At 35.6% G+C, this 23721-nt stretch overlaps 1 protein-coding gene across 1 annotated transcript; it reads left to right on the top strand.

Annotated features, from left to right (window-relative positions):
* The first annotated feature begins 264 nt into the window (after positions 1–264).
* Positions 265–23464, top strand: LOC137715953 (DNA polymerase epsilon catalytic subunit A-like). Its single transcript, XM_068455321.1, has 49 exons — positions 265–510; positions 729–794; positions 894–953; positions 1040–1135; positions 2009–2169; positions 2341–2429; positions 2520–2737; positions 3315–3401; positions 3545–3679; positions 4285–4407; positions 5093–5176; positions 5787–5951; positions 6077–6253; positions 7419–7532; positions 7926–8030; positions 8351–8469; positions 8582–8723; positions 8786–8880; positions 9087–9192; positions 9311–9390; positions 9499–9675; positions 9887–9974; positions 10118–10198; positions 10281–10424; positions 10720–10815; positions 11005–11205; positions 11943–11997; positions 12079–12221; positions 12292–12746; positions 14018–14159; positions 14239–14460; positions 14545–14619; positions 14945–15135; positions 16883–17063; positions 17181–17245; positions 17774–17906; positions 17992–18093; positions 18188–18271; positions 18834–18908; positions 19076–19135; positions 19222–19484; positions 19808–19856; positions 20217–20377; positions 20615–20681; positions 21386–21496; positions 21635–21805; positions 21894–22106; positions 22389–22495; positions 22825–23464. The coding sequence occupies exons 1-49, from the start codon at positions 349–351 to the stop codon at positions 23189–23191; spliced, it is 6663 nt and encodes a 2220-aa protein (XP_068311422.1). The 5' UTR covers positions 265–348; the 3' UTR covers positions 23192–23464.
* Positions 23465–23721: the final 257 nt, after the last annotated feature.

Genomic DNA, 23721 nt, shown 5'->3' on the forward strand with positions numbered 1-23721 from the left:
CTCTATATCCAATTTAACGATCTGAATTATTTATTTTCTAAGTCTTGCAAAAAAAATGGACTGATGTGTAAACGGGGTATTGGCCTACGACTTATATACGAGGGTAATATCAAAGAGTGGCACTGTTCATAAATTTTCTTATCTTAAGGGTTACTTACGTCATTGAACCGAAATAAAATAAAAATAAATACAGTAGGTACAAAGGGCGGGAAAACGCTTTCATCCCTCCAAAACCCCTCTCTCTCTCTCTCTCTCTCTCTCTCTCTCTCTCTCTCTCTCAGCTTTTGTCTCTCAGAAGTCTGAACCCCCAAAATCTCAGACGGATATCCATTTCAACAGCCCAAAGCAATGAGTGGCTACCAGAGCCGAAAGCGGGACCGTGGCGACTCATGGGTCCCCAGGAAGCAGAAGGTCATGCGGACCGCCGAGGAGGAGCTGGAGTCCAAGCTAGGGTTCGATCTGTTCTCCGAAGGCGATACCAGGCTCGGCTGGTTGCTCAATTTCGCCACCGTAAGTTGATTCTCTACCAGTCGAATTTTGCCCCATTTGATCTTCCATTTCAGAGCGATTTGATTATGGAAATGGGATGAATTGAAAAGCTCGTTTACAATTACTCGGTTTTTACTTATTTATTGTAATTTGGTGCAACCACATGATGGATATTTGAGTTCAATTATCTTAAAGTATTGTCATTTGGGAATTATAGATGCTTCCTTGTAATTTTGCAGTCATCTTGGGAGGATCAAGACACCCGTAAAGTATATAGTTGTGTCGATTTGTATTTCGTTTCTCAGGTAAGACATTCTGTAAAGAAGTTTTGGTATAATTTGTTATGTTTTATGGTGGTTAATTGTTTTGGCGAATCACTTAGCTGTTTTCTAACTTAATTGCAGGATGGTTCTACTTTTAAGTCAAAATACAGGTTTCGCCCTTATTTCTATGCAGCCACAAAGGTTTCTACCAAACTTATATGTTTGATTCTGCAAAGTTTCTTCGATCATTAGTTATCTTTACAATGATGATGACCTTTTCATTTTAGGAGAAAATGGAAATGGACGTTGAAGCATATTTGAGACGGCGTTATCAAAATCAAATTGCTGATGTTCAAATAGTGCAGAAAGAAGATCTTGATCTTGTAAGTAACCTTATAAAACTTGACCAAGTTTATTAGTCTTTGGTACTTATTTTCCCTTTTTATAACTATTTTGACATTCAATTATGACAAGTTTGAGTTGAATTGACCTATGCCTGGTAGACCCTAGGCATGTTTTGCTTAGGCAAGTTTGAGTTTGATTTTGACATTCTGTCTACTTTGAAATCATTTTCTATTCATTATCTAGTTGGAAGTACTATGTATTCATGATAAGTGTCTGTCTTTTCTGTAAAAATTTTCCATTTTATGGTGATTGATATACACGATCGATTTGTTTTCTTTTTCAACAAAGCTTTTACGATCAATTCATATGTGGAAACCATGGACTCTAAAACTTCCAAGCTGACATGTCCCTGTCTTACTTCTTCCTTTCTTGATATGCATAGGTGGCTTAATCTTTCAACAACTTCACCTTTTGAAGTAATTCCAAACACTCTCCTCAAGCCCTCGGGCATAAATATTCTTGTTTCTGAAAGAGGATTTATTTTTTTATTTTTTTATTTTTTTTATCTCATCTAAGAGATTACAGCTGATTGATTTAGTTGTACTGGGTTGGTTCTTTTGTTTTGCTATGGCATTGCTGGCAAGTATTTCAAGGTAAATGGATAATTGTTTAATTCTGGTCTTTGAATATGTTAGGAGTTTTCTACACTTACAGACAATTTCTATGATATGGCTCCTCTTGTGCATTGTAACATTAACTTATTTGAGGCATGCAGCATACAAAAACATAGATTGGATATTATTCAAATTTTTCTATATATGCTTCTATTGTAGAGCTCATTGCACTTCATTATTTCTTTCACATATATATCTCCAAATGTGTGTATTCTAATATGTTTCTGTACTTCACAGAAAAATCATTTGTCTGGCCTTCGCAAGTCCTACCTAAAGCTATCGTTTGATAATGTTCAACAACTAATGAACATCAAGAGTGACTTGCTACATGTCGTCGAACGAAACCGCGCCAAATTTGATGCTGCAGAAGCTTATGAGTCAATATTAATTGGGAAACGGTGAGGTCACGTTGTCTTGATTCTTGTTCCTTTTGGATGTGGAGCTCACTTTGTTTAGATACCTTATTTGGTCAGAATGGTACCTTGCCATTTTCTTTTGGTAGCTTTTGGTTTGCTGCTCAATTGAACTGCTTGTTTTGTTTTCTGATCCTCTTGGTGCTGGTTTTGTAGAGAACAAAGGACTCAAGATTTTTTAGATTGTATTGTTGATCTTCGTGAATATGATGTTCCTTACCATGTCCGCTTTGCCATTGACAATGGTGATTTACACTACATCCTGCTGCTTTCTTGACTTTTTTGTTTGCTTTAGTTTCTGAAGTTCATCCCTTTTCAAATTTCTTGCCACTCAGATGTACGATGTGGGCAGTGGTACGATGTTAGTGTATCCAGTAGTGGTTCTGTGCTTAAGATGAGGACAGATCTTCTCCAGCGTGCTGAAGTTCATGTCTGTGCATTTGATATTGAGACGACGAAGCTACCTTTGAAATTTCCAGATGCTGAATATGATTTAATAATGATGATTTCATACATGGTTGACGGACAAGGTTACTTGATTATTAACAGAGAGGTAAGATTCACATCCTTATAGTAATTTCTTCCCTTGTCCATGTTTAGCATTTGGGATGCCTCTTGTATGTGGCCACAAATAAGAGTGCATAGTCATAAGGAATGTTTGCAGCCGCTATATTTTTCTGTTTAGATACTCCATTTTAACATCCTTGGTTTTGGAGCTGCTTAATTAATTATCTTCGACTTTATTCAACAAACAGTTTGTGTTCCCATTTGCCAAGGATATGTAATAATATTAGAAATCCTTCTTTAAAAAGAGTTCCCATCAAGGTTTTGCATTTTTTTTATTAAAAAATATCACTCTTGTCATTTCCTACCATAGGCACCATTATTCTTTTCGTGTTCTTGTAATTTAAATGGGTGCAATAAGCTTGAACTTTAAAGGGTTGATAGGTTTAAGTTTCCTATAAAAGGAAAAAGAATTAATATGTATGTAGTTATACGCTTAATTTTCTTGTTATCTGCAATCTGTTGGGATATGAAGTTTTAACTTTGAAGGTTGATAGGTTTAAGTTTCCAATAAAAATATCATTAGATGTATGTAATGATAGGTTGAATTTCTTTGTTATCTGCAGTGTGTTGGGGATGATATAGAGGATTTGGAGTACACTCCAAAACCAGAATTTGAAGGGTTTTTCAAGGTGACAAATGTGAAGAATGAGGTATTGATATCCATGGAAACACCCACCTACCTCCCCTTAAATGTCATTTTAATTAGTTTGGTTTGTATAAGGGGTTTTACAATTCTAATTACATGTAATTTTTGCAATTGATATGATTGCAAATGGTATGGTCATTGTTGCAGTTAGAACTTCTAAGAAAATGGTTTTGCCATATGCGGGAGGTGAAGCCTGGAATTTATGTCACATACAATGGTGATTTTTTCGACTGGCCTTTCCTGGAAACCAGAGCCGCGTATCATGGGTTTAAACTGAATGATGTATGTTGCTACTTTTGTGAGTTACTTTCTTAAACAAAACAGCAATAGAATTCAAAACTTCTAGACTGAAAATTTGAAATAAATACCAAGGAGATTAGAACTTAAATTTTTCATCTTCAGTGCTTGCAGAAGTTGCTTATTCTTTGATATTATGTAAAGAATGGAGTGGGCTATGGCTTGTAACTTTTAGCAAAACTCCTTTACTGTCCAATCAGAAAACTTATGGACATGAATGTCATACTGATTGATTTATTTTCATTTATCAGTGCTTTTAATGTAAAAGTATATACATGAACCACAATCAGATTGGTACGGTTTGGTAGAAGCTTTCTGTATGAAATTTCAGGTACAGAGTGTATAAACAATTAAACATCACTCAGTTTAAATTATTTCAGGTATCATGCTGAAATGAAAATCTTGAATTAACTCTCAAAAACCTCATTATCTAAGATACTTGTGCTTTTTACAATTGACAAATTTCACAACATAAAGGGCTTGTGTGACATTGATATTATCATTTTTCTCGTGTTTCCTATGTATTGTGATTTCAGATTTCCACTAATTATTTCTTCTATTTTACCTCTCCCCTGCCCTTGTGCTTGCAGGAGGTTGGATTTCAATGTGACAAGAATCAGGGGGAATGCCGAGCTAAATTTGCTTGCCATCTTGACTGTTTTGCATGGGTCAAACGTGATAGTTATCTTCCTCAGGGGAGCCAGGGCCTTAAGGTATGATTGTCCAATTTGACCTCATTGTTTTCTTCTTCAAGATAGAAAGCATTGAGGACAAATCATCCGCTTTAGCATCATTCAAATTTCTCCTAAATTCCAGATCCCATTTCTGCACACCATTCTTAGAGACAACAATGCTTGAGGTGAACCGATTCCTATGTCTGGACAAATTATATGGTCTAGGAAACAAGGCCACGAAGATATTCTCCCCCCTCCATTTGTCCTTTCAAAATTTAATATCCTCACCATTCCCCAACACAAATACGCAGCAGCTCAAGAAAGAGTTGTAACTTGTAACCCCCAGAAATATCATTCCAGGGGAACCGGCTGGAGCCCCTCACAACAGTCTTGGAGTCCCACCCATTGGTGAACCTCTGTTTACTAAAAATTACAGAATGCCATTAAAAACTCCTCTCTCGGAGGAACCTACACAACCACTGAGCTAAAAGATCCCTGTTTCTGACCAGAAAATTTCCAATTCCCAGTCCCCCATCTTCTTTGGATTTGGAAATCAGCTCCCGCCCAGTACAAATAATAACTCTGTAGGATATAAAAAGAATTAATCTTTGAACTTCAATTATGCTTGTGTAAACCAGATGAAAAAGTAGTATGTTCATTTGTTTCCAAGTATTTGTTTTGTGGCTTGAAAGTTTGATTGTGTATAATTTAAATTTTATTTCAGGCTGTTACAAAGGCAAAGTTAGGTTATCATCCCCTGGAGGTGAATCCTGAGGATATGGTTCGCTTTGCAAAGGAGAAACCTCAGGTGTGGATGAGTGCAAATGATTTTGTTTGTTTGTTTGTTTTTGTTTTCAGGAATGTTTTGGCATGGTGTATTTGAGATAGGAAAGGTTGAAGAATTGGAAATGGTGACATGTATATGAGCTGGAAGAAATAAATTAAGTCCCCTAGATGATATTGCAGCTTGCATGATGATGTCCTTTGATTACCTTGGCATTGTTCTTCTTTTGTTTCTTTGTAGATTCAGTCCTCAGTCAAGGGTTGCATACTGATGACTGGACAAGTGTAAAAAAGCTCACTGAACAAAATTTGTTGATTAATCAAATTGTTGGTGTGTGCATCTGTAATTCTGTATGGACATACTCTTAGTTTCTGGCTGATAAATTATCAAATTCCCTCATGCTTGAGCATTGGTATGATGGTATCTGGCTCCTATACTGGGTCGATTGATTATTTTCTGCAAGATTTGGGATTGTTTTAGGTTTCCAGTTTGTATTCATCTTTTCCTTCCATTACATGCTGGTGGATATGTGTGTGTATGTAGATACTCAGTTGAAGTGTGTTTCCTTTGCACATTCTTGTAACAGGAATATTTCTGATAATCTTTTTCTATTTGGTTGAACATGTAATCACAGATGATGGCATCCTATTCTGTTTCTGATGCTGTTGCGACTTATTACTTGTATATGACTTATGTGCATCCATTCATTTTCTCTCTCGCAACTATTATTCCAATGTCTCCGGACGAGGTTTTGCGCAAGGGTAGTGGAACTCTTTGTGAAATGCTTCTCATGGTCCAGGTGTGCTACTCTATGTCCTTTTCAAGCAAACTTTCTATAGTTCTCTACCCAAAAAAAAATAATCTTTGATATTTCAGCTATTATCTTTATCTCTCTTTGACAAATTTTTTTTGCATTTTATGCAGGCATACAAGGCAAATGTTATCTGCCCTAACAAACATCAATCTGATCCCGAAAAGTTCTATAAAAATCACCTTTTAGAGAGTGAGACTTATATAGGTGGCCATGTTGAATGCCTTGAGAGTGGTGTTTTTAGATCTGATATTCCAACTAGCTTTAAGCTTGATGGCTCTGCCTATGAGGTATGTTTTCATCATTCAGTACAATATTTCTTTCCATTGTTTTATAAGTTCTGGTTTCATTGATTGGTTTGCCATCATTTCTAATTTTCATTGTGCACTATCATTTGTTTGACATCATTTCGTATTAACGATTGATGCATCATCTTTGCATATTGATGCATTACATGACTAGAAGCTCATCTTTGTTATGTTTGTTATGCTCTATATAACATTCATAACCACATTGACATATGCTGAATTTGATTTATTTTCATTGACTCAATTTTCGGAACCGGAAACAGCTATGTGCTAAAAACTGGCCATTTTCTGTGAAGCCATATTGGATTTGTCTACAGAGCACAATAATCAAATGTATCTCTTTATTGAAATTGAAATTTCTATTTTTCTCCAGGAAACAGGTGGCTACACATTATTTACTCACTAGTAAAGAATTTGTTAAAACTATCAAGATGATAATCAAAACCCAATTGGGGTGAACGGCAGAATATCTCGACACATTTAGCATACAATATACTTCTTAGAACCAATCTATTCTGAACCACGTCTGGGGTGGAAAATGTGGAAACACATGCTAAGTCTTCATTGCATTATCCCTTTTTGCCTCGTGTGGAACTTAGAATGTTTTGCACTAATCATATTTCAGTATCACCTATCAGTCTAAACAGTCTTTCGTTTTAAACTGAAAATGTTAAGGGAAGAGAAATTTATGAGGAAAAAAAGAGAGTAAATAAACCCTAGATGCACTACATTTAGAATCCAAGCATCAATGTGTGTGGCAAACTATTTTAATGTTAATTTCCATTTGAAAACTTGTGGAATTCTAGGTACATTGTTTATGGAAGCAATCACATCCGTATGAAGTGTTCTGTATTTTTCCAAAGGATTGTATATAATTCAAACAGTTTTTCGGTGGTTGTAGTGTGCATAATCTGTGGGTTCCGCGTGTAATTTTGGCTTATATGAGTGTATCATGGTCTGAATCTCAATTTTTTTTTTGCATAAAGTTTGTAAGGAAATGTCATTGATTGTTTCTACAGTTATTTGTAGGATAGCTTTTTCTTGATTTCCATTGCTATTTGTAATGCTAGAAAGGGTTAACTACAAATGCTAAAAAACGCGTTATACATTTGTATTTAATATACGGTTTGGGAATTCTGGTTTACAGCAATTGATCAACAATCTTGATCGAGATCTTCAATATGCTATAAGGGTAGAGGGTAAGATGGACGTTGATTCAGTATCCAATTATGAAGAAGTAAAGAGTTCTATATTGGAAAAGGTACTGTTCAATTTTTTTTTTCTTCAAGCAGATGTTGTATTCCATCATATGGCTCAAAACCTTCATCATTTCTTAGTTTCAAAAGGCTATAAGACCAAAGAAGTAGCAGACTATATTGAGTTGGATTTCACAGGGAAATCCGTCATCCAATGCAATCATGTTAAGTTTTGATTTCAGGGATCCAATCCAATCTGTGAAATTCATTGAAATGGATCAAATTTGATTGGATTTGATATTGAATACCCCTAGCTTTTTATTGCCCTGAATTTGAATCCTTTACTAATCAGTCGTTCACCTAGTTTTCAAGAGTGAATGTTCATTGAGATATGCTTAGGGTGGTAATAATATCTTTTCAATAATTTCTCATCAAAGACTTCCTTTCCTTATTTGTAGCTTGTGGGGTTGCGAGATGAACCTATACGTGAAGAGTGCCCCCTTATTTATCATCTGGATGTTGCTGCAATGTATCCCAATATCATTTTGACAAACAGACTTCAGGTGTGCTGGTTAATAAATTACTTTCAGCAATTTCATATCTCATTTATATGATTCATGCCTTTCTATCTTTGTTCAGTTTAACATCGGTAGGAAAGTGTCCACTAAAAGGGTCATTGATTTAGGTTGTTCATATCTGGTTATCTTGTTTCTGTATAGAAAGTTCCTTTTTTAGTAGTCCAGCTCTGATGATCATCACCAATATTGTCAGCAAGATTGCACTCTCTCCCATTTGCATTGTCAGATTGTTGTTGTAGCTGTTCCTTTTGCATGTTTGAAGATTCCATAAATGTAAAATAGTAACGACAGTTGTTTATTTCCAGCCATCATCAATAGTTACAGACGAGATTTGCACTGCTTGTGATTTCAATCGTCCAGGTAAAACATGTCTTCGCAAGCTTGAATGGGTTTGGCGTGGAGAAATATTCATGGCAAAGAAAAGGTATTTTCTTTTAATATTTTCCTTCTATTTTTCTTCTCCCTCTGTCTATACTTTTGGGTTTTTAACTGAGTTACTAATTATTGTGTATGAAAATCATTTTAAACAATTGCAGTGACTATTATCATTTGAAGAAGCAAATTGAGTCTGAGTTTGTTGATGGTGGCAATTCCAAGCCGTCAAAATCTTTTCTTGAGTTGCCTAAAATGGAACAACAATCAAGGCTCAAAGAGCGCCTTAAAAAATACTGTCAGAAGGTATATTCTTTACACTGCACAATATTTTCCCAAGTAATACCTAACATTTTAATTTTGGATAGGCGTATAGACGAGTAGTGGACAAGCCAGTCAGTGAAGTTCGGGAAGCAGGGATCTGCATGAGGGAAAATTCATTTTATGTTGATACAGTTCGTAGGTGAGCAGCTTGATTTTGTTATATTTTAAATACTCTATTTGTATCTTATGAAGGGCAACCATTTTCGTCTTCAAATACTAACAAAAAGGAAGAAAACTCCTTCAGAAATATATCGAATCTACTCAAATTTTGAAACATAATTGATTTTATAAATGTCTCTTTTTCTCTTTTGTGCTGAATTTTATGTTCTTTTGATCTTCTTCAAGCTTTCGAGATAGAAGGTATGAGTACAAAGGGCTTAATAAGGTTTGGAAGGGGAAGCTTTCCGAAGCCAAGGCTAGTGGAAATTCTATAAAAATCCAGGAAGCACAAGTATGAAATTCTTAAGCCTATCTCTCTCTCTCTCCCCTCTCTCCTTTTCTGTTTTTGAAATTTTACGTTAAAAAAAAAGCTTATTTTATTTAAACTGGTCCCATGTTTCTATTGGCAGGATATGGTAGTGCTTTACGATTCATTACAACTTGCACATAAGTGTATACTTAATTCCTTTTATGGATATGTCATGCGCAAGTGAGTTGAATATCTTTTTCTATTTTGTATTCTTTTAGGACATATTTGTTTTTAACTTGGTTTTCTCTTCTAGTTATCATTTGCTGATGCTTTTGTATGTTAATTCAGGGGTGCGAGATGGTATTCTATGGAAATGGCTGGAGTAGTTACATATACCGGAGCCAAAATTATTCAAAATGCTCGCTTGCTGGTTGAGAAAATTGGAAAACCTCTTGAGTTAGACACAGATGGTATCTGGTGTGCGCTTCCTGGATCTTTTCCGGAGAACTTTATATTCAAAACAAAGTATGACTTTTCTCTTCTTAATTCACTTGGTTATATGGATACCATAATGGCACCCATCTTTGGTATGTGTATAACCATTGATTTCACTAAAAAAAAAAAAGTTTTGGTGCTCTCTGGTCATTTCATTTGTGATGCTACTTTCCTTTCTACTAGGTAAGTGTTTATATTGTTCCTCCAGCGTTGCTCACTAATATGGGAAATTCATATTCAGAGACACGAAGAAGAAGCTGACTATCTCATATCCCTGTGTAATGCTTAACGTTGATGTGGCAAGAAACAATACAAATGACCAATACCAGGTCAGCTTGGAACATAGTTCTATGTTGATTATATTTACTGTGTTGTGAATGACACTGCCAAAATGTTTAGAATATGTAATTTGGTTTCTCTTGTTTGCTTAACTATAACATTTCTTCCAATTTCTTACCACCATTTTTACCAGACTCTTACAGATCCTTATAAGAATACTTACACAACTCATAGTGAGTGTTCAATTGAATTTGAAGTGGATGGACCATACAAGGTAACACAGAATAGTATGTTTTTATTTTGTTTTGACTTTTCCTGTTCATGTAATTTGAATCTAAACTATTGCTCTCATGCAGGCAATGATTCTTCCTGCTTCTAAAGAAGAAGGCATTCTAATAAAGAAGCGATATGCTGTTTTTAATGATGATGGGACCCTTGCTGAACTTAAAGGTTTTGAGATCAAGCGTAGGGGTGAGCTGAAGCTCATAAAAGTTTTCCAGGTATCTCTTTTACTTGTAACATTCTATGAATACGTAGGAGACGATTAAAAACAGAAAAAAAAAAAAAAAAAAAAAGTCTTCAAATGAGCCATCTGATAAAGCTGCAACAGATAGCATTTCTATTCTTAACCTGTCATCAAACTGACACCTTTATTGTTAAACCTCTTCTATGGTGGAACTTAAGTAATAGCTTGGACGTTCCTATTGCTTAATTTCTTAGTATTACATATTTGTTCTTTTAAAAATTCATGAGGCTAGTAATTGCCAACATGTAAAATACCTTTCTTGTTTTCAGGCTGAGCTTTTTGATAAGTTCCTTCACGGTTCTACTTTAGAGGAATGCTATTCCGCAGTTGCTTCTGTCGCCAACCGTTGGCTTGATCTCCTTGATGTATGTAAACTCTTAGTGTTTTGTCTTTAATCTTCAAAGTTTTGTGTAAAAGTCGAAACATTCCCCAGCATGTGCTGAGGGACTTTCTTTTTTTATATTGTATTACTCAAGGATGCTAATAGTTTGATTAATTCAAGATTGAAAAAATGTGTAGTTTAAAGTTAAGTTTTTAATCCTCCATTCTCTCAGAATCAAGGAAAGGATATTGCAGACAGTGAATTGCTGGATTATATATCAGAGTCAAGCACCATGAGCAAGTCTTTAGTAGACTATGGAGAGCAAAAGTCATGTGCAGTGACCACTGCAAGACGTCTTGCTGATTTTCTTGGTGATACGATGGTCAAAGAGAAAGGACTGCGTTGCCAGTATATAGTTGCATGTGAACCAAAGGTACATAAGTTGGAAACTTCTTTCATTGGATAATCATCTTCATGAAATTGAGAGAACAGCTATTAATGCATTGGTACGCCCTCAGTTCAGGTATTGTTTAACAAAAAATAAAAAAGGAGAACCAAAAAGAAAGAAAGAAAGAAAGAGAATGCAATTGGGTCAGGACGTGTCTCCTTAACTTCCTTATCCTCATTCCTCACCTGAATTCTTGGAGCTTAACCTTTACAAGGAATATGAATGATAGGGAATTCAATATTATCTAAGATTACTTATATCTTATTGAATTACTCAAATTGCTCACCTCCTTCGAATTCTGAACCGGGTCACACATACCAATTCGTGGCACATTGGCAACCTGGAACGGTAATTTCATCAAATTCAACTACCCAAATATCTTAATAAGAGAAGATGGAGAGAGAGAGTGAGCATTTTTATACCCTTTTAGAGTGACTCATTTTAATTTGGTGAAAGTTTTGAATTGATTGTAATTTTGATTTTTTTCAGTCAAGGGTTTTATGGACTCTTCAGTTTGTACTTGCTTTCTTGCAACATTGAAATTTTTACTATCTTTGCAATTTAGTTTACTCGGGGTTGTATGGTTCTCTTTCCCATTGTAGATAGATCTCTTTAATGACTTGGAGAAAGCAAATGGTATTACGATTATACTGGTTTTTGAATCTCTTTTCAACTCTTGGTTATGCAAATCTAAAAGTTTTTTGTGATGTTAACTTGAATAGGGCACACCTGTTAGTGAGCGTGCTGTTCCAGTTGCAATATTTGAAACAGATGCTGGTAAAACTTCTGCTATTATTTCTTTTATTGCATTTTTTTTTTGTTAATATTCTAAAATGAGATTGTATTTCAACTTATCAGAAATTATGAAGTTTTATGTACGGAGGTGGTGCAAGGTTTCATCAGATGTTGGCATTCGATCCATTATTGACTGGACCTATTACAAACAACGCCTTGGTTCAGCAATTCAGAAAATTGTCACTATTCCGGCTGCAATGCAAAAGGTTATTGCTTCTGAACCTCTCTCTGTCTCTCTCTCTGTAACTGTACTTGAATCAATTGAATTTTCTTCAGGTTGCAAATCCAGTTCCTAGAGTAGCTCATCCTGATTGGCTGCATAAGAAGGTTCGTGAGAAGGAGGACAAATTTCGCCAGCGCAAGTTGGTTGATATCTTCAAGTCATTGAACAGGGATCATATGCTAGAAAAGAGCAGTGATGCTATTGACTCTAGTCGTGTGCTTGATCAAGAGATTGTTGATGATTTGGAAGACTTCAACATAAAAAACAGTTCCATAAATGGACCCAGACCAATTGTTCGCTGTTATGAAGTCAATCGCAAGAAAAATTCAGTTGAAACAACTTGCCAAATAGATTCACAGCAACAACAAACTAATAATAACGAAAATGAGCGTCAAGAGCAAAATGGTGTCCCTTTACAGTGCATTGATAGAAATATGGATTATCATGGTTGGCTTGAAACGAAGAAGAGAAAATGGAAAGATACTCTTGACAGGAGGAAAAAGCAAAGGTACTTTCTTGTCTTTACCTACATATTAGATATGTATAAAGCCTAGGGAGATTACAAGTGCAAATCGACATCTGCTAAAGGTTCACAAACTTCTAGAAATTTTCTTAATGCCTCCCTGGAATGAGACGCATATCTTCTTAGCAGTAGAAAGGTAAAGTCAATTATCTTATTTTCAGGTGCAAACCATGATGATTTTTACATATATGAATGCATCCTATAGTACATTAAGGCTTTGAGTTATATCTAGCATGTTGATCACTACTTTACTTGGGCTCCCTCATTTTATCATTATTTGTTGGATCTGTTAAATCCTGTTTGTCAGTCTCGAGGGGTTGCTATAGGGGATACTTGTCATACAAAGAACCCTCAGATTTCCATTGGCTCTGAGGTGGCTCACCAATGGAAACCAAGTCGGACCTGTTTCGTTGTACATGCTATTCAATCATTTATGGAGATACTTGGACTTGGTGTTGTGATTCGCTCATTAAAATCATTTATTAGAAAAAATCTAACAGGAAAAACAATTGGCGCCTAACGTTTCTATTGGTTTCACGAGCCTATGTTCTTTTGTTTTTCTAGTTGGTTTAGGAGTCGACTTAGGAAAGGAGTACTACCCCAGTTCTACTAGGTTTAATAATCCTAGTCATACATGGGTTTGAGAGCTAAAGTTTGAGAGAAAAATCTTAAGCAGGATTTTGGAGTTTTATCCAGGGTTTCAACAAGTTCATGTAATCTGTGCGATTCTACATGGTGCTTTGGATTTCCCAAGGATCAAACAGAGACGCAAGCAATGCTAGCCGACCCTCGATAACAGTTCTTTGTGTTTTTTGTGTGTGTGTTTTTTTTTTATGTCATATTATTGCATATTAGCTTCCTAGGTTTGCATATCTCAGTCCATCAAAGATCTAAGAGGTTCAGAAAAACTACACTTGGTTGCCTCATTTAAGAGGATGAGTGTGTGATTTAAGTATGAATGCCACCATTCAAAATTCGATTGGAACCAGATACTATAATTTCAACCCGTTAGATGATTTCTGTCTTGATTTCAGTTTAAGGTAGCTTTAACCTCGCCATCTCTGTTATCACCCTTGGTAATGTGATAGTACTTGTCAGCCCTAACTCTTTCCAACTTGATCCAGATCTTCCAATGAAAACATCATGTGTTATTTTGCGTTCATAGGTGTGAGCTGTACTTACGTTGAGCTTAGATCATATTTTCTTAATGGTGTTGACGAAGTAACATTTAGGAAAATTGCCATCCAATTTGACAGATTGAATGATGCAAGGTCTGCTCACCATGATAATAATGAGCTGCTTGGTGGTGGTAGAAATAAGAAAGGAACTCAGGGAAAAATAGGTGTGAATTCATATTTTAGGAGGCATGAAGAAGCCCTAACACGCTGTCATTGGCAGGTATTTCTCATTTGATTCATCAGTTTGGCTGGAAATCCCTGAATAATTACCTAATCACTGCTTAATTTCTGTGCTTCAGATATTACAACTAGTGCCCGGTTCTCAGGGTGACCAATTTTACGCTTGGGTGGTTATTGAAGGAATCATGCTTAAGATCCCTGTTACTGTTCCAAGAGTTTTTTACATTAATTCTAAAGCACCTATTGAAAAAATATTTAATAAAATATCTGAAGAAATACCTCCAGTAAAGGATGTCAAAAAGGCTCTTCCTCATGGAAGGCATATCTACAACCTATATGAGGTACTTCTGGTTGCTAAAATGCGGTTCTTTACTTGTTTTCTACTGAGGTTTAATATCCGTTTTTTCCGGTACAAATATTAATAGGCTACAATTGACGAGGGTCAGTTTAGGACAATTAGAAAAAAGCTTGCAGCTCTTCTTGGCGATCCAGAAGTTGAGGTCAGTACATGATTTTCATATCAACTATCCCCTTCTCACTTTTTCTTAAGCTTATGATTTTGGGATCGGTGATGGATTACTTTGTTATTGACTTCAAGTTCTCAATTTTCTTTCAGTCTGATTAAAACCAAATTTGGTCAAGATTTCTCTTCTATAATTCTGAATAGTTTTATGATTTTGCCTTCTAAGTTTGTTAAGATTATCTTCTGTAGTTCTGAATTAGAATTTTCTCTTCTTGGCAACCAATGATATTCATTTGAGGTAGCTGTCATAGTGATATCCCTTGATAGATTTCAGTTTGATTGAAATTCAATTATTTGTCCAGGGAATATATGAAACAAGGGTACCCTTGGAGTTCAATGCAATCATTCAGATTGGTTGTGTTTGCAAAGTGGATAAAACTGCTAAGAAAAGAAATGTCCAAGATGGTTGGAGTGTGAGTGAACTGCACATGAAGACAACTACAGAGTGCTCATATCTGGATCAATCCATCTCTTTCTTTTACCTGTATCAGAGGTGGGTTTTTATAGGTTAATTGTAAGTCAGGTTCTTGATTATATGATATTGTGAAGCAATGTTTCCATGTTGAAATTCTGATTTCACTTGGTACCATAACATACTTTCTATAGCACTAACGAGGCAGCTCACCTAACCACTCCCTCCTTATCAATTTTTTGTTGGAGGGGGCCAGGAGAGTTTATTTTCCATATTGATTATACAGTTTAAAACAATAAAATAAAAAGGTCATCGTTTGCTATATCTCATCTGAGAGGTTGAATTAAGTCTTTCAAGACCTGAATTGTAAAATTATAACAGTTCTAGTTAAAATTGTGTTAAGTGTCATTCTCAATTCAGAAAGAGAAATTCCACTTCACTCATCCAATGCAATGCATGTTACATTTTGGAAATAAGGACTTCTATAATTTTTTCTGTGTTTATATTTCACTTGATATTATCCCTTGTTTCTTCCATTAGTGTTTGTTATTTATTTTAAATATGGGAGGCATTTTTATTTGATCTCATTTATTTCTTCCATTAGTGTTTGTTATTTATTTTAAATATGGGAGGCATTTTTATTTGATCTCATTTATTTAGTTTTACTCTCCTCTCTCTCTCTCTCTCTCTCTCTCTCTCTCTCTCTCTCTCTCTCTCTCTTTCTCTCTCTCTCTCTCTTACCGGAATAAATTCTCTTATACATTTTATTCTTAATTTATCTATATTTAATATGCTCTAGATATTTGATATGAGTTATTTATTATTTGCTGTGCAGTTATACCTTCAAGGACAGCAAGGTTTTTATCTTTTATAAAATTTATTTAAATCCTTTGTGGGAGTCTTCGACCAAACATACTTTAGGAGCTTCACAGTTAATTTGATTTATGTAGATTGGGGGACTGTTTTGTTTTAAGTTCGGGACCATTTTTTGTTTTCAGCTGTTTCTTAGACATGCTTATTTGTTGTTTACCCTGGTTGTAGTGGTTTTTCTTTCTTTAGGCTGACTGTTTGTAGTTTGTAGTTTTTTGTGGATTGCTGGTCCACACTTGATTATGCTTCCTTTGTACGCATAATCATTATGTCAGTTCAAAAAAAATAATAATGATTACGTTTTCCATCCTTAAACAAATAAATGGAGCCATTGCCTTGGGTGTTTTATCCACTTGAGGGAACTGGTTCCGGTGACTGTAAAAACATCTCATGGAGGTTTTCCCACACAAATGTATCTGATATTGGAATCAGTGGCGCATTAATAACCTTAATTTGCTGTATCATATCAGAGGCAGAACTTGCGTAAGTTTTGGAAAATTCCAGCGACCATCCTAGGGTCCTTAGACAGTAGCCAATTCTCCTGTGGATTTGGATTCTTTTTTTTTTATTAGAAATACATTGAAGAAAATGTTAGTATTAATAATAATATGATATACATTGGAGGATTTTTGTTTACTGCTTTCAAAGATGGATCAATAATTGACATCCCATGTATCATAGAGGATTAATTTCTAGTATTAGAAGTCAATGTCTCTTTAGTCAGACTACAGAAGTCCTTTATTTTATTAGTTGCACTCCGGCTTCCCTTGCATTTGTTTTCTCATATCATGAACAACTTGCTTTGTTATCTTCTATGTTGACCATTTACATTCTTTAATAATCAGACTTGATACCTTTTGATCATAATTTGTCTGCTCTTCCAAATCCATATCTATTCTGTGCTTTCATCTTCTTTTGAGAAATATATAGCAATTTATGTTAATTTTATTAATGTTAGCACATCTGAAGGGCGAGCTATATATATTGCCTATTTTCCTGCATCAACAACAATAAAGGTTGTGGTGGTAAATCCTTATCAAAATAAAGATTTGTCACCATCTTTTCTGGAAAAATTATTTCGTGATGCTTGCCAAGCAGTATCAGTTCAGCCACCTCCTAGGAATGGTATCATTATAAAGGTAAACTTGCTGATTTCTTCAGGTGAAGGTTTCTTGGTTTTTGTATTATTGTTATTATTATTTTTAACTTTCAATGGCTCTTATATTTGTCCTCTTTATTTTGTGAGCTAATTTTAGGTGGACTATGTTGGATTCGTCAAGGATGCTGAAACAGTTTTGCACCGTTCAATTAATGAGTACAGGTTTGATTCCATAGGAATTTTCATTGTTGCAAGGAGGCTATCTAAGGGGAAGGGAGAATTCTTATTGTTTTCCACGATAATTGCATCCTATCAGAGTTTCTGCCTGATCATAAGGATAGATTTTCCAGCATCTATAGATTTGTGAGATGCTCTTATTGGGCTCAAAGTAAATGGATAATAATATTTCTCAATTACAGTTACAATCTTGCTAATTTACCAATATATGTGGGTGTAAACATGTCTTCATAGTTGACCCAAAAAAAAAAAAATGTATCCATAAGACATTGGTGAACTACAATTCAAGTTGCATGCAAGCTCCTTGGTCAGAGAATGTATGTTAGTTCTCATTGTTCGAAGCATATGTTAATTATCTTTCACCTACTTTTTAGACGTTATATTTTATGATTTCTACTTGGAGCTTTATTGATATGCCATTCGACTGGGTAGGTTGCCAATTTTCTTGCATTGCATTCTAGAATTTTATATAGAAGCTCGGTTAATTCCTTATGTGGATTTGATGTCTGGCAGACATGAATATCCTGGACCTACAATTGCTGTTATCGAATGCCCAAATTTTCAAATGATGAAGTCAGGTATAGGAGCTCTTGATGATTTTCCGTGTGTGAGCATTCCCTCTAATGCTCGTGATAGTCTCTATCAGGTAATTTATTCAATCTAAAGAGATTCACTCTTCAAGTGCATTTTTTATATGCATTGGGCTGAAAGCATTTTATTGCTTCATACAGGTTCTTGGGTGGCAGCAAGTGGCTGCAAAAATTGGAATGCAGCGTTGTGCTGCATCACCTCAGTGGTTGAATGAGAGAATTTCACTCTCAAGATATGCCCATGTAATAACTATAGTTCTGTAAAAAAAGAAATTAGTTTTCTCTTAACTTCTTTGTTTATAGTGGATAAATAAATTTCTCAAACTTATTTTGGCAGGTTCCTTTGGGAAATTTCGAAGTTGACTGGCTTTTACATACAGCAGATATCTTCTTTTCAAGAGCACTACGTGATCAACAACAGGTATTTTTTTAATCCAATATCTTATACATTATCTTGAAGTTTTCAAACGTACTACTTGATTTCGTAGCAGTAAGACTGAAGCTCTTTAAAGTTATTTGGATGGTCTAATAAACTTGGGCTGTATTCTTCTCCACTGGAACATTATAGTGTAGATGTATCCAATATGAGATCATTGGTTTAAATCCTTTGACAGTTTGATATAAGTTACTGATTTATTCTCAAGCAATTAATATTGTGGTATCCCATCGTAACGTACTATCAAACGTTTGGTTTGCCGGAGGTTCTGGATTCAAATGTCCAATTCCACTTTCCATTTTTCTTTTTTCTTTTGAACTTTAAGGTGCAGGCTGTGGTTGCACCTGTCTCTCCATGTGCGAGTTTGAGAGTGTTAGTTTAACATATATTCCCCGTTGATAAAGTGCTAGTTAGTTTTTGGAGTCTAGTGGTTGTCTAATACATGCTAGCGTGAGGATTTTGGTTATATAATGCATGTCTTTGAACTGCTTTCTTTGTTCTTTGAAACTTTTCCCCATCCGTAGAATCTTGAATATTGAGTTTACAGGTGCTTTGGATGTCTGATGATGGTATTCCAGATCTAGGAGGCATTAATGAAGAAGATTCATGTTTTGCTGATGAGGTTAGTCTCAAAATAGATATAAAAGGGCATTAAGGTGTTAAGAAAAGAAAATGGGATCCATCCCTTCTAATATTGTATATAACTAATATTCAAGTACTAAAATGTCTCTTAGGAAGCAAATATTTTGATTCCGTGTTCTTTACTTATTTGTGGCTTTCATGAAACAGGTCTGTGAACTTAATTTTTCTTACCCTGGAGCATATAGGAAGGTCACTGTGGAGCTAAAGGTTCTAAAATATTGTCAATCCGTTATATCCCAAGTTTGTGTAATTCGAGTCAGTTGTACTAAAAACCACATGATGTTTCCATGTAGATACATCATCTAGCTGTAAATGCTCTTTTAAAAAGCAACCAGGTGAATGAAATGGAAGGAGGTTCTTTGCTAGGATTTGAATCAGACGTGAACTCCAGAGTACATACTTTTGATGCACATGTTGGCTTTGATGAAGCTACCTCATGTGCTCCTACATTCCGTGTCCTGAAACAGTTGATTCAGAGGTGTCTTTCAAATGCAGTTACATCTGGAAATGTGTACGCTGATGCACTGTTGCAACATTTATATCGATGGCTTTGCAGGTTTCCATCTCTTGTTTAGTATAGCTCCTTTTCTGTCTCATGTATTTACTACTTCCCCTCCTATCAAAATAATATAATTATTATTGCTTTCAATTTTTTTTTTTTTCAATATGTAGGATTGTTCCCATTTTACCACATTATTGCTAGCCCATTGTGAGGCTTAGCCCACTCCCCCACCTCATTAGTGTAGATAATATCGTTTGTTCTTAAAATAAAATTAAAAAAAAAATAAAATAAAAAATAAAAAAAAGGATTGTTCCCATCTTAGTTTACTTGTTCCTTTATTTCTGACTCATATACGTGCTGGTTCCTTCATAATGCAGCCCCCAGTCTAAGCTTCATGATCCATCTCTTCACCGCATACTTCATAAGGTAAATCGTTTTTAAAATAACTTACACTTTTTACAACATTATATTTTTCCTTTAAACATGCAAAAATGGGGGAAAGGGAAGTTACACTTAGCTCAGACCTTGGGTGCAAGGGTAAGTTCTTTTAACCACTTGAGCTACAAACCTTGCTATATTGTACAGAAGTTATAGTATGAATTAGGGTGTAATGGTTTAGATAATGTTTACAAAATATTGTATGCCTTTTCACAAAAGTTAAGAAGCCTTGTCAAAGTTATTATTCTTCTTAAAGCTGGGTGATTTAATGAATACAAGTCCGTCTGTGTTTTAAAGAGGACCTAATCAGTGGGTTTATGGTTTGGTTTTGCTGTTAAATTTTAATAGGTCATGAAAAAGGTGCTTGCAATTTTAATGACTGAGTTCCGCAAATTGGGTGCCAAGATCATATTCGCAAATTTCTACAAGGTTATTATAGACACAGGAAAACTTGATCTTTCAGCTGCCAAAGCGTATTGTGATAGCTTGCTTAAAACTCTGCAAACGAGGTTGGTATTAGACATTAGTTTGGAGTTGTTTTCTCGGTTTTTATGTCGGGTAATGTTTTCTTGACAAATGTGAATCTAGAGCACAGATTTAATTAAGAATCAACCAATTCGATGGTCCAGACTTTAGATTCACAATCTAGCAGCATAAGCAATTTATGTTGTCAGATTGTCTGCCAAGTAAACATTTCTTGGTATGCTTCATCTTTCTTGTTGTAATTCCTTGTGATTGAAATGTAGAGAACTATTTGAGTGGATAGAGCTTGAACCACTACACTTCTGGCATTCTTTGCTTTTCATGGATCAGGTTCTCTCTCTCTCTCTCTCTCTCTCTCTCTCTCTCTCACATTAAGAGCAAAACTGTCAATTTTTGTTTTGTACAAGGAAGATTCGAGTGACATTGTTTGCATTTTAGAAAAATAAAAAACATCATATCTCTATCATGCAATCAAATGGGCAAACCTATCCAACTTTTAGATTCTCCTTCAAGGATGGTCCATGTGAAAAATATTATGAACCAGAAATTGTTTAATCATTTGGTTAGCATCATGACAGACTGTCTTTGTCAGCACAATATTATATGACCAAGAAATTTCTGATATGGCTGGTATTTTGCTTGGATGGCTCTTGAAGGACCTAAATAAAGGCGATTTAAATTTTTGAAATGCATTGTGGGGCTACTGCTACAGGAGATGCTCCCTTCATTTTTTGAATAAGGACATATTCTTCTTAATGTACATAAGTTTTTAATGATACACTAATAGATGATTTTCAATTCCGCCATGAATGTCACTTAATTTTTGCGGGGTCTGCTAACACCTCATAAATTGTGTCATTTTGGAAGATAAATATTGAATAAATTACTAGGAAAGCATAAAGATATTAGTGGATTTTAAAGTGTGACATTTATGCATTTACTGGTTGAACTAATAAGTTGGAACCTTTTTGTGTTCACCATGCCTTTCTTTGTCTTTTCATTTTGGTCTGAGTCATCATGGCTTTCTATGATAGTTTAACTATGGTGGAATTCCGGTTAGAGCTGAAGGAAGCATGCATGGTGAAGCTCAATTGGATATTGTATCAAGCTGGAATATTGCTGAATACTTGCCCAAGAAAATTCAGGTTGGTTACTGAAATAATTAGTTTGCCCTAGTATACATGCTGACCGACCAAAAAATTGTTATAATCATACTCCAGGTTTCAATTCAAGCAGTATATCTTGAGATTGTGGTTGGTTAATATCCAGGTTTCATTTTGCAGGACCACTTTGTTTATATTGTCTCTCAGTATCTGTATATTCCCTGGGATTATGCACAGAAGCAGGCAGCAGTTAGAACATCTTTACAGAGTGACAGCATTTGCACGCCATCAATCACTGTAGCAGATGCTGAGACTTTTGAGTCTCATATGATAGATTTCCTTAAAGGACAGGTATGAATGATGACATTATTTTGAAAAAGTTGTGCAGCTTATTGGTTTACTGTCTAAGGTCTGATTAGTTCCGATTTATGTTCCACAGATTGGCTCATATTTTACAGATAAACTTCTGGGAATTGTTCATGATACCATGCTTCATATGAAGGAACTGGAAAAATCAGAGAATGACCGTGATACATCTCTTGAGCTGCCACAAATTGCTGGTAATATCCACCGAGGGGATGCAGCACTGGAGTTCATCAAGCACGTCTGCGGTGTTTTCTCCATTGACCAAAATGTTGTCCATGATGTTTTGGTATTATCTGCTCTACTGAATCATATGCTATGTAGTCTTAATCATATTTGCACAAAATTGGATGCTTTAATTATAGGGAAACTATATTCGCACCCCCTTTCACTGATTAGTTTGCCATCCATTTAGCTACTAAGTCACACGTTGCAGTCTCACTTAGACCCAAATGTATATCTGAACATGTTAGGGAAGCAATTTTTTTTGTCTGTTGTTGTAGATTTCCTTTTGATCTTTAAATCGTCTGTGCAAGTGAAGTAACATTCACTTTGTGTCCTTTCTCTTCAGGTAATGAGAAAGAATCTGTTGAAGATTGTACGTGTGAGGGAGTTTGCCCCCGAAGCAGAGTTTCATGATCCCGGCCCAACCTTCACTTTACCAAATGTCATTTGCAGGTATAAAAGTAAAAAAGCAATGGCCTGTTGTAATTTACAGATTGCACTCAATAAGGTTTCTTAGGGATCATGCATTTTCGAGCCACAGAGGATCGCATGAATGTGATGATGTCTTGAGTCAAATGGTATTGGTAGTTGCCATTTTGTTTTTTGGTGGTATTGTTTTGAGGAAACACATCCAGTTAGATGGTGGTTCTCGACTTTGTCCCCCATTTATAAATTCGAGACTTTTAACATCTTTCTGAGTTTGCTTTAATTTCTTGGATCTAGTTAACATCAAAATTTTCAAGCTGCTTGATATCTATCCTTCTTTTTTTCCTTATTGACAGCTACTGCAACGATTGTAGAGACCTGGACTTGTGCCGTGACTCAGCTCTTCTAGCTGGGGAATGGCGTTGCTGTGTACCACAATGCGGGCAGCTTTATGACAAAGAGGTAATGGAGAACGCCCTTCTTCAGATTGTGCGGCAGAGAGAGCGTCTTTACCACCTACAAGATCTCGAATGCCTCAGGTGTCACCAAGTGAAAGCTGCACGCTTAGCAGAGCAATGTGTATGCTCTGGCTCATATAAGTGCAGGCAAAACGCAACTGAATTTCGTACCCAGATGGAGTTAATTTGGAAGATTGCCATTCATCAGAAATTTCAACTTCTCCAAGAGTGCACTGAATGGATTTTAGAAGTAAATAACTCTTAAGGGGGCAGCCAATATTTCTTATAGTTTGAAGATGATCAGAAATGTGTGACGCAGAAATGATCGGCATTCAGCGAGGTACTAAAGCTATCGATTTGTACTGCAATATGTGCAAGTAATTTATGTTGAGGTCTAATGCCACAACAAATAGGAGGAAGGGAACACTACCCTTGCACTTGTACATAAAATGTGCAATTGATTACACTGTACATGGGCAAAATAATGTTAAATTTCAAATATAGTTCTCACTCACTAATCACTATACATCTTTCTTAATCCATGCCTAGCCTTCATTCAAGCTAATTTCTCTACGTTACTGCATGCTTCAGATGTCCGACTTAGAACTAACAATTCCCTCCGTTGGTTCTTCCCATCCATTGATCCTACTAGCTACCCTCGTGTTTGGAGGTCCGGTGGACATGCTCTAATCAGCCTTTTCACCAATGGATTTCTAGTGGGCACAGCTGGGAATTTACCTCCTCCCTTCCTCAGGCTTTCTTTAGCTTGCTGCAAACTTCTTTTCCTTTGTTGGT

Source organism: Pyrus communis, chromosome 14 (genome assembly GCF_963583255.1).
Source record: "Pyrus communis chromosome 14, drPyrComm1.1, whole genome shotgun sequence".
In the NCBI taxonomy this organism is placed as follows: Eukaryota; Viridiplantae; Streptophyta; class Magnoliopsida; order Rosales; family Rosaceae; genus Pyrus; species Pyrus communis.